We start from the raw sequence: 11,254 nt of genomic DNA, 5'->3' as shown, positions 1-11,254 counted from the left end.
TGAGGATTAAGTGGGATGGTGCATGTGAAGTGCTCAGCAAGCCAAGTATCATTTATTATCATGCTTTCTCAGTAGGCCACCTTTCAGGAAATGAGCACTAAAGGATGCTACAGATTAGCTAGGTGTGGTGGCACGTGCCTGTAAGCCCAGCTACTCAGGAGGTTGAGGCAGGAGAATCGCTTGAACCCAGAGGGCAGAGGTTGCAGTTAGCCGAGATTGCACCACTGCACCCCAGCCTGGGCAACAACAGAGTGAGACTCTGTCTCCAAAAAAAAAGAAAAGAATGCTATAGAGCACTTATGGCGCCTTCTAACGCCATCTCCACTTTTTCACAATTGAGCCTTGGTCTCTTTAAGAAGTGAACCATAACCGAGGAAAGAGGAATGCTGGGAAGTTCTACTCAGCTCAGGTCCGGAGCCTGACGGGAAAAGAGGGCGGAGACCAAGGCTGCGCACGCGTGGTTGGCCGGCTGTTGCGTTGGGATGGATCAGGCGGAATTCCAGAAGAGAAAATAATCCTTGTCGAGACGCAGAGGACTTGGTTCCTATTCGCAAATTCCCCGTCCGGTGCTCCTCCGGTAGCAGTCAGGCGACAGAAGGTAGGTGCGGGCGCAGTGGTAGTGGGCGGGACGGCGGGGCGGGGGCCACGCCACGTGACGAGGCGTTGCGGCGGGGGCGGTGCCAGGTGGGCTACGCGGCTGGGGCGGCTGCGGATTTCGCCTTTGGGACGTGTTGACACTCACTGGCTGGTCCGCCGCTCTCAGTCGGAGACCACATTGCCTCGTTAGTCCTCAAGGATGGGAGTGGGAATTCTTAGTGGGAAGGAGAGTTTCGGAACGCGTGCGGTTATCAGAGGAGGGATGAGCGCCCATAGATGTTTGTGGCGAGTGCGCAAAAGTTCCCATCTCTTCTTTGGAACAGGCTTTTCAACCAGTTGTCCGTTTCCATCCCTGACTATTCGGATAAAGGCAACTTTGAAGAGCTTTTTGTTTTAGGTTTAATGTGTCCCGTTTAGTTCTTTGACTTTTAGGGGAAGGGAATTTACTGAATGGCCAATTGAGTTTCTTTTCTACAGGAAGGCGATTGTGAAGCGGGGCTCGGAGGGGCTTGATGCCCCCCACCCCTCACACGGAGACCTTGAAAGAGGCAGGTGACTCACTTTCAGTAAGGGCGTTCCTGTCGTTCGCCTGCGATGGATGGCATCTTGAGCTCACGTCTAGCGTTAGGCCAAGAAATGGGGCCCTTAGGGAGGCTTCCAGTGAAGGTTGAGTTATAGGTCAGGGCAGGGAGGTGGTTGTGCCCCTCTTTGAGAAATAAAAGCCGACGTGGGCCTCTAAGTACTGATTCTTATGGGGTCAGAAACTATTTCTTGAGTCCATTCTTCTCAGAGTTTGGTAACTTCCTCCCACGTCTTGGTCTGCTGGTCTAATTCCTTTCAATAACCTTCAACATAGGAAAGACCAGAGTGTGTTGTGTGTCTTTAAAGATATTAGAGAAGTGGGAGCTGTTGCCCCAAAACTGTTTTCTTATGTAGCTACGGAAGGAACAGAAAGCAGGAAGAAAGAAGAAAGTTAGTTGTGGCCCCAGAAGAGTTGTTTTTCAGATGCTGAGCCGTGAAGCCTCATGCACTCAACACAGAGTTTTTCTTTCATATAGATAAGCCTGAAGAAAAAAAGAAAGAATAAGCCTGAGTATGTATTTTAGGTGCCCAGCTATCCATTACCAAGAAGAAATCTATTCGTTTGAGCCTGAGGAACTCTTTGAGGTAAAAAATTAGAATGAAAGAACCTTTGGATGGTGAATGTGGCAAAGCAGTGGTACCACAGCAGGAGCTTCTGGACAAAATTAAAGAAGAACCAGACAATGCTCAAGTAAGCATTTCATCTTGATTTAAAAATTAAAAAAAATTCCTTCTTTTCCATCTGGTCAACTGAAAAATTTTAGTTAAACAGTTTCTGGTTTGTAAGTTTAAAATAACCCAAACTGGGACAGGCTGTCGCTGTCGCTGAGGGTGTAGTGCAGTGATGCGATCTCCTTAGCTCACTGCAGCCTCCACCTCCCAGGCTCAAGTGATCTTCCCACCTCAGCCTCCTGTGTAGCTGGGACCACAGGGCACACACCAACATGCTCAATTATTTTTTTGTATTTTTGGTAGAGACGGGGTTTGGCCACTTTTCCCAGGCTGGTCTCAAACTCCTGAGCTCAAGCAATCCACTCGCCTTGGCCTCCCAAAGTTCTGGGATTACAGGCATGAGCCACCATGCCTGGCTGGTTTTTTGCTCTTTGAATGAAAGCTATAACTACATGATTTTTTTGTGTGTGGAAGGAAAGTAATATATTTACCATTTTTCCATACTTGTCACTTAAAAAAAATTCTCTATCTGGTAGTACTTCCCTTTATTCTGTTAAGAATTTGTGGTCTGTGCTAGTCTCTGGGGATCCAGGATTGAGCAAAGTCAGCTTAGTCCCTTCCCTTGTAGAGCTTATATGTTAGTAGAGGAGGCAGAGATTACAAAAGTATTGGTCAAGTAATATATATAATTACAAACTATGACAAGTACTCTGGAAGAAAAGCCTAAAATGGGGAATCTGACCTAGTTTTGGTTGTGGTCTGAGGCCTGGGAATGGCTAGGGAAGGCCTCTCTAAGGGAAGGATGTGTAAGCTGAATTATGAAGAATGAATTGATTAGGCAAAGGGCATGGAGAAGTGTATTACAGACAGAGGGAACTGTGAATAGGAAAGCCCTGATTTGGAAAGATGCATGGTTCTTTTTAAGACCTGCGGGAACAGTGAGCCTGGAACAGAAAAGGTATGAAAATGGTGATGATGATAATGATTAAAACAACAACAATAAAAATAGATGGCATTAGTATATCAGTATGTAGTATATATGATATCATAATCGTGTGACATTATTAATTTGATACTTATATATGCTTAAGAGTGTGTCAGGCACCATTCTTACCACCATATTATTATCCCCATTTTACAGATGAGGAGACCAAAGCTCAAAAAAGCCAAATAGTTTACCACAGATCACAGTTAGTAGTAAATGACAAAGACTGGATTCAAAGCCAGGTGGTCAGACTCCAGAACCTGTGCTATTCTGCTTCTCTATGATAAGGCTGTATGTATAGTTTAAGGCTGGATCTAAAGTAGGACCTGGCGGACCTTGTTGTAAATTTTGGTTTTTATCCTAAGAGCAGGCGATAGCCATTATAGGGTTTGTTTGTTTGTTTGTTGTTTTTTGTTTTTTTTTTTGAGATGGAGTTTTGCTGCAATGTTGTGATCTTGGTGGCTCACTGCAACCTCCACATCCCGGGTTCAAGTGATTCTCCTGCCTCAGCCCCCCCAGTAGCTGGGATTACAGGTGCCTGCCACCACGCCTGGCTGATTTTTTGTATTTTTAGTAGAGACAGGATTTCACCATGTTGGCCAGGCTGGTTTCAAACTCCTGACCTCGGGTGATCCACCCACCTCAGCCTCCCAAAGTGCTGGGATTACAGGCGTGAGCCACCACACCCGGCCAATTGTAGGGTTTTAAGTGAGAAAGTAAGATGAAACAGATTTGTGTTTGGAAAGATCATTCTGGCTACCCCATAGGGACCCAGAATGGAGAGCACAGAAATCAATGTGGAGGCTGGGCACGGTGACTCACGCCTGTAATCCCAGCATTTTGGGAGGCTGAGGCAGGCAGATCACGAGGTCAGGAGATCGAGACCATCCTGGCTAACATGGTGAAACCCCGTCTCTACAAAAAATACAAAAAATTAGCCGGGCTTGGTGGCCGGCGCCTGTAGTCCCAGCTGCTCAGGAGGCTGAGGCAGGAGAATGGTGTGAACCCGGGAGGCGGAGCTTGCAGTGAGCCGAGATTGCGCCACTGCACTCCAGCCTGGGCGACAGAGCGAGACTCTGTCTCAAACAAAAAAAAAAAAAAAAAAAAAAAAGAAGCTAGGTAGGCTGGCAAAATTTTGTCCTCTTTTAAGATGAAGTTTGTTTGTCACTCACAAGTAGAATGAACTGTTCTTTCTTTTTTATTGTATAGTGCAATCACTTTTATTATGGTATCTACAGGTCAATGAATTTTGTCTTCATACTGATTATACTAATCTTGCCATCTCCTCCTCATCCTTCATTGACACACTAGACTGCAGTCTCTGTGAGGTCAGAAATTGGTCTTATTGACCTGAATCTCCAATTCCTAGCACAGGATTTGGCACAAAGTACGTGTTCAATAACTGGAATAAAAGAGCCTCTTTCACATATAAGGAAACTGAACCTGAAGGAATAAGTGACTTCACCAATGTCTCATGGTAAAACTGGGATACAAACCAGTTTGTTGTTACTCCAGATACAATATTTCTTTCATTATACCTTGCCTATACACTTAACAAATAATGTGCTTTAAGTTAATTAAATGTTCTTTCTGAATATAAAAATTGTGATAATGGAAGGCTCCCTAGCAGCTTAGATTGTAAATTTAAGAGGATAGGAACTGCTCAGTTGTCTTTGGTTTATATTAATGTTTTCAGGTGAATAGGCTATATTTTTCCATGATTGAGAGTATAGACTATGATTGAAAAGCCAGTTGAACACATTGTGTATTATTTTCTATGTTGCATTGATGAATCTCCTTTGAATATTGGAAAATAAGAGATAAATAAAAATGTTTTTTATTTTCTGGTTTTCTAAGAGTTTGTTCTGGATATTAAAATTATAGTTGAAGGCCAGGCACGGTGGCTTGTGCCTATAACCGCAGCACTTTGGGAGGCTGAGGTGGGCGGATCACTTGAGGTCAGGAGTTCAAGACCAGCCTGGCCAACCTGGTGAAACCCTGTCTCTACTAAAAATACAATTAGCCGGGCGTGGTGGTGGGCGCCTGTCATCCCAGCTACTCGGGAGGCTGAGGCATGAGAATCACTTGAACCTGAGAGGTGGAGGTTGCAGTGAACTGAGATTGTGCCACTGCGCTCCAATCTGGATGACAAAGGGAGACTCTATCTAAAAAAAAAAAGGTACAGCTTAGTCCTCATATTCATACATGTTGAGCATTCATATGAATTCAGTGAGTTTTTATTCCTGCCTACTATAATCCATAATACTTGAACATTGTTGTGAGCAGTTTACATACCTTAATCCATTCGATGCTGACAACCCTGAGTTAAGTACTGTTTCTCTTCCCACTTTACCCATGAGGAAGCTAGTAACCTGTTAAAAGTCACATAATTAATAAATGGTTGAGTCAGGATTTGGACTCCAGCAGTCTGATTCAAGAGCCCAAACCCTTAACCAGGATGGTAAACTGTATTAGTTACTTTGTTTTCAGAAAGGCTACAGAGATGAAAAGATAGGACTTCTGCTCTCAAGGTAATTGATAGTGTAATGGAGAGAAAAGTTACGAGAATGAGAGAAGAAATATTTGTTGAGTGACTGTGCCTTATGAGAAGCTATGCTAAGCATATCTTATGCATTCTCATTTAAACCTAATTGTCTTCAAACTTGTATGCTTTCTGTTGCTTTGTGCCACCTTTTTTTTTTTCTTTTTTTTTGGTGGGGGGGATAGAGTCTTGCTTTGTAGTCCAGGCTGAAGTGCAGTGGCACCATCTTGGCTCACTGCAACCTCTACCTCCTGGGTTCATGCAGTTCTCCTGCCTCAGCCTGCTGAGTAGCTGGGATTACAGGCGCCCACCACCACACCTGGCTAATTTTTGTATTTTTAATAGAGACAGGGTTTCACCATGTTGGCCAGCTGGTCTTGAACTCTACCTGCCTCGGCCTCCCCAAGTGCTGGGATTGCAGGCGTGAGCCACTGCGCCTGGCCTGTGCCACCTTTTGTGCAAATACAAAATCAAGGCCAGGAGTGGTGGCTCTTACCTGTAATCCCAGCACTTTGGGAGGTAGGTGGCTCACTCGAGGTCAGGAGTTCAAGACCAGCCTGGCCAACATGGTGAAACCACATCTCTACTAAAAATACAAAAAAATTAGCCAGGCTTCGTGGCGCATGCCTGTGATCTCAGCTACTGGGGAGGCTGAGGCAGGAGAATCACTTGAACCCAGGAGGCGGAGGCTGCAGTGAACAGAGATTGCTTCACTGCACTCCAGCCTGGGCAACAGAGCAATATTCCATCTGAAAAAAAAAAAAAAAAAATCACAGTCTTATGTAAGTGCTTTAAAATTGTGTGAGGTGCATTGGGAGCATAGGGGAAGGAGCCCTAAATCTATATGGGAAGGAGAGGAAGGTTTCACATAGCAGGTAGCAATTGAATTATAACAATTGACTAAGAGTTGCAGAGAAAATAGCCACGTCATGGAGGGGTGAGAGAATGTGATGTGTTTAATAGTTGAGTATCAATAACCAAGTGGGAAAAGATAATAGATTTAAAAATGGTTAGGCAGGATTGATCAAATTTAGAGATTGTTTATGAGGTGTGAAGGTCAAAGAGGAGTCCAAGGATACTTACAGGTTTTGGGGTTTATGGTGATACCATTTACTGAGGGGTTAGAACAGGATTTTGGAGGAAGTACTTAGTGCAGTTTGGGGTCTGTTGTGTTTAAAGGGCTTGTGGGACATTCAAGTGGTAAATTGCACAAGGAGGCATTTGCACATAAAAATCTGGGATTTGGAGATTGGAAAGTTATCTACTTGGAGATGTAGGGCTTCCAGATAAAATACAGGATGCCAGGTTAAACTTGACTATCAAATAAACAATGGTAATTTTTACTATAAGTGTATTGCATGCAATACTTGGAACACAATTATTCTAAAATAGCATTATTTCAGCTATAGCTAAAAAGAAGGTTTCCGCCTGCCTGCCTGCCCGCCCGCCCTCCCTCCTTCCCTCCTTCCCTCCTTCCTTCCTTCCTTTCTCTCTTTTCTTCCCTCTGTTGTCCAGGCTGGAGTCTCGTCGGCTCGCTGCGCACTCCCTCCCTCCGGCTGCCGTGATTCTCCAGCGTCCGCCTGCGGGCTGCCGGGCATTGCGGCCGCGCGCCACCACCCCTGCCTGGTTTTGGTCCTTTGGCCGGAGGCGGGGTTTCGCCATGTTGGCCAGGCTGCTCTCCGGCTCCTGACCTCGAATGCTCTGTCCGCCTTGGCCTCCCGAGGTGCTGGGACTGCAGACGGCGTCTCGCTCACTCTGTGCTCGGTGTTGCCCAGGCTGGAGTGCGGTGGCGTGGTCATGGCTCGCTGCAGCCTTCGCCTCCCAGCCGCCTGCCTTGGCCTCCCAGGGTGCTGGGATTGCAGCCTCTGCCCGGCCGCCGCCCCGTCTAGGAGGTGGGGAGCGTCTCTGCCTGGCCGCCCATCCTCTGGGATGTGAGAAGCGCCTCTGCCCGGCCGCCCCGTCTGGGAGGTGAGGAGCGCCTCTGCCCGGCCGCTGCCCCGTCTAGGAAGTGAGGAGCGTCTCTGCCTGGCCGCCCATCCTCTGGGATGTGAGAAGCGCCTCTGCCCGGCCGCCCCGTCTGGGAGGTGAGGTGCGCCTCTGCCCCGCCGCCCCGTCTGGGATCTGAGGAGCGCCTCTGCCCGGCCGCCCCGTCGGGAAGTGAGGAGCGCCTCTGCCTGGCCGCCCTGTCTGGGATGTGAGGAGCACTTCTGCTCGGCCACCCCGTCTGGGAAGTGAGGAGCGCCTCTGCCCGGCCGCCCATCGTCTAGGATGTGAGGAGCACCTCTGCCGGCCGCCCCGTCGGGAAGTGAGGAGCGCCTCTGCCTGGCCACCCCGTCGGGAAGTGAGGAGCGCCTCTGCCTGGCCACCCCGTCGGGAAGTGAGGAGCACCTCTGCCTGGCCGCCCCGTCGGGAAGTGAGGAGCGCCTCTTCCTGGCCGCCCCGTCTGGGATGTGAGGAGCACTTCTGCCCGGCCACCCCGTCTGGGAAGTGAGGAGCGCCTCTGCCCGGCTGCCCCGTCTGGGATGTGAGGAGCACCTCTGCCCGGCTGCCCCGTCGGGATGTGAGGAGCCCTCTGCCCGGCTGCCCCGTCGGGAAGTGAGGAGCGCCTCTGCCGGCGCCCCGTCTGGGATGTGAGGAGCACCTCTGCCCGCGGGGTGAGGGCCCTGCCGGCGCCCGTCTGGGAAGTGAGGAGCGCCTCTGCCCGCCGCCCCCGTCTGGGACGTGAGGAGCGCCTCTGCCCGGCCCCCGTCTGGGACGTGAGGAGCGCCTCCCCCGCCCCGTCTGGGACGTGAGGAGCGCCTCTGCCGGCTGCCCATCGTCTGGGATGTGAGGAGCGCCTCTGCCCGGCCACCCCGTCTGGGAAGAAGTGAGGAGCGCCTCTGCCCGGCCACCCGTCTGGGAAGAAGTGAGGAGCGCCTCTGCCCGGCCCCCCGTCTGGGAAGTGAGGAGCGCCTCTGCCCGGCCGCCGCCCCGTCTGGGACGTGAGGAGCGCCTCTGCCCGGCCGCCCCGTCTGGGACGTGAGGAGCGCCTCTGCCCGGCCGCCCCGTCTGGGACGTGAGGAGTGCCTCTGCCCGGCTGCCCATCGTCTGGGATGTGAGGAGCGCCTCTGCCCGGCCGCCCCGTCTGGGAAGAAGTGAGGAGCGCCTCTGCCCGGCCACCCCGTCTGGGAAGAAGTGAGGAGCACCTCTGCCCGGCGCCCCTCTGGGAATTGAGGAGCGCCTCTGCCCGGCCGCCCCGTCTGGAAGTGAGGAGTGCCTCTGCCCGGCTGCCCATCGTCTGGTAAGTGAGAGCGCCTCTGCCGGCCACCCATCGTCTGGGAAGTGAGAAGCGCCTCTGCCCGGCCGCCCGTCTGGGAAATGAGGGGCGCCTCTGCCCGGCCGCCCTGTCTGGGAAGTGAGGGGCGCCTCTGCCCGGCCGCCCCGTCTGGGAAGTGAGGAGCACCTCTGCCCGGCTGCCCTGTCTGGGATGTGGGGAGCGCCTCTGCCCAGCCACCCTGTCTGGCAGGTCTACCACGGAGGCCAGACGCAATGTGGGGGCTGGACGTGGTGGCTCACGCCTGTAGTCCCAGCTCTCTGGGAGGCCGAGGCGGGTTGACCACTTGAGGCTAGGAGTTCGAGACCAGCCTGGCCAACATGGCGAAACATATGAAAAATACAACAGACCAACCAGCCAACCCAGCAACAACAAAACAGGTCTACCCTGGAGTCACACTCTAATTTTTTCTATTTTCCTCCCTTTCTGATCCTTTATCCCACTTTCTTTTTCTTCCTCTTCCTTCTCCTTCTTCTTTGTCAAATAGAGGATTGAGTTATTATCATTGATCCATACAAAGTCCCTCTCTCATTTATTTTCTTTAATTCCCAACCCCCATTTCTATTCCCCGTCTTCCCATGTGCAACCTTCCTAATGTGTTTGATATGCATCTTTTTGTTTGTATGTATTTTTAGAAAATGTTTGTTTTGTGTGCCAAAAAAAATTAATAAAAAACAAACAAACAAACAAAAAGAACTAATGATAATCCACCACCCTTTGCTGACTCTTTTCGGACTCAGCCCCCCTGCACCCAGGTGATTAAAAGCTTTATTGCTCACAAAAAAAAAAAAAAAAAAAAGGTTTCCTTTTCCTGTAAGATAGCAGGACAGTTTGTAGGGAAGGTGGAGGGGGTCGAGGGATGTTGAGGGAGTTCTTAGTTACTTGTTTTTACCTGGTGAAATTGAAACATCGATGAGCCAGAAAGATGTGGAATTGGGACTTGTGAGCTGTGAAGGTTTAGAAAAATTACTTTGTGAGGTAAAAGAAACTGGTCAGGGAAATATAACAGAAATATTAGAAAAATTTTAGAAATTGAGTTGATAAGGCAAAGTAATTTTTATTGAATCTGGCCGGGCGCGGTGGCTCACGCCTGTAATCCCAGCACTTTGGGAGGCCGAGATGGGCGGATCACGAGGTCAGGAGATTGAGACCATTCTGGGTAACACGGTGAAACCCTGTCTCTACTAAAAATACGAAAAAATTAGCCAGGCGTGGTGGTGGGCGCCTGTAGTCCCAGCTACTCCGGAGGCTGAGGCAGGAGAATGGCATCAACCTGGGAGGCGGAGCTTGTAGTGAGCCGAGATTGCGCCACTGCACTCCAGCGTGGGTGACAGAGCGGGACTCGTCTCCAAAAAGAAAAAATTTTATTGAATCTTAAACACTCATTTTGGTAATTTGAAGATGTATATAGTACTTTTAACGTCCTCTTCATTTTGCAAGTGTCAATAAATATTGTTATTTAAGTGTAATGTTTAAGAACATGCACTTTGGATTGAATAGACTTAGATTCCTTCATTTAGCAAGTATTTATTAAATGCCACAGTTACAAAACTAATAAATAAGTATGAGAACTAGCATTTTGGCCAGGTGCAGTGGCTCACGCCTGTAATCCCGGCACTCTGGGAGGCCAAGGCGGACAGATCACCTGAGGTCAGGAGTTCGAGACCAGCCTGACCAACATGGAGAAACCCCGTCTCTACTAAAACTACAAAATTAGCTGGGCGTGGTGGTGCACGCCTGTAATCCCAGCTACTTGGGAGACCGAGGGAGGAGAATCGCTTGAACTCTGGAGGCGGAGGTTGTGGTGAGCTGAGATCTGCCATTGCACTCCAACCTGGGCAACAAGAGCGAAACTCCATCTCAAAAGAAAAAAAAAAAAGAACTAGCATTTTGTGTACATATTGTGCTTACTTTTGACTAACTGTAAGATGTCATTCTGTATACTTATTTATATTAAGTCATTTGCCCCCTCCCTCCCCATTGGCCCTATGGGTTAGGTAATATTATCTTTATTTTACAGATAAAGAAATTGAAACTAAGAAAGATTAAATAGCTTGTTTAGGAGTCAAGATCATATGTGTTTCTGTCTGCTGTTAGAACCCATAGTCATTACTGTTATGTTGACTGTGGTGGGCAGTTGGGTATACAGGGGTGAAAAAAACAGATATTGTCCATAATGGATGTGATCTTTTTAGTCTAATGTGTGTGTAGGGGGAAGGATGAATGTTAGGCATTAATCAAATTATCCAAATAAGCAATGAAATGATTTATTATGGTAACTGCCATGAGAGAAAGGAGATGGGAGAGACTGCTACAACAGGGGGAACTTAATTTCAATTAGACCAGAGTTTGAATTCATTGTAGCAATTACTTTATATTTTCACATCTATGACAGTGCTATCTTGGGTTTTAGAACAGAGAGACTGGGTGGGTGCAATGGCTCATGCCTGTAATCTCAGCACTTTGGGAGGTGGAGGTGGGTGGGTCACCCGAGGTCAGGAGTTCAAGACCAGCCTGACCAACATGGTGAAACTCTGTCTCTACTAAAAATACAAAAATTAGC

The 11,254-nt window shown here is 48.8% G+C and overlaps 1 protein-coding gene across 5 annotated transcripts in view; it reads left to right on the top strand.

Moving 5' to 3' along the window:
- Positions 1 to 365: 365 nt before the first annotated feature.
- ZMYM6 (zinc finger MYM-type containing 6) overlaps positions 366 to 11,254 on the top strand; it is a 45,674-nt gene continuing 34,785 nt past the window's right edge. For 2 of the 5 annotated variants that reach the window (XM_030823395.1, XM_012511555.2), the window contains exon 1: positions 905 to 1,870. Coding sequence is in view for 4 of the 5 variants with exons in the window: in XM_012511555.2 (XP_012367009.1) it covers positions 1,778 to 1,870 (93 nt within the window). In the remaining variant the exon portion in view is untranslated. The other 3 variants (XM_003276420.3, XM_030823393.1, XM_030823394.1) reach the window with 3 other exon arrangements.

Source organism: Nomascus leucogenys, chromosome 12, assembly GCF_006542625.1.
Source record: "Nomascus leucogenys isolate Asia chromosome 12, Asia_NLE_v1, whole genome shotgun sequence".
Classification (NCBI taxonomy): Eukaryota; Metazoa; Chordata; class Mammalia; order Primates; family Hylobatidae; genus Nomascus; species Nomascus leucogenys.
This window is presented reverse-complemented; position numbering and strand designations above follow the sequence as displayed.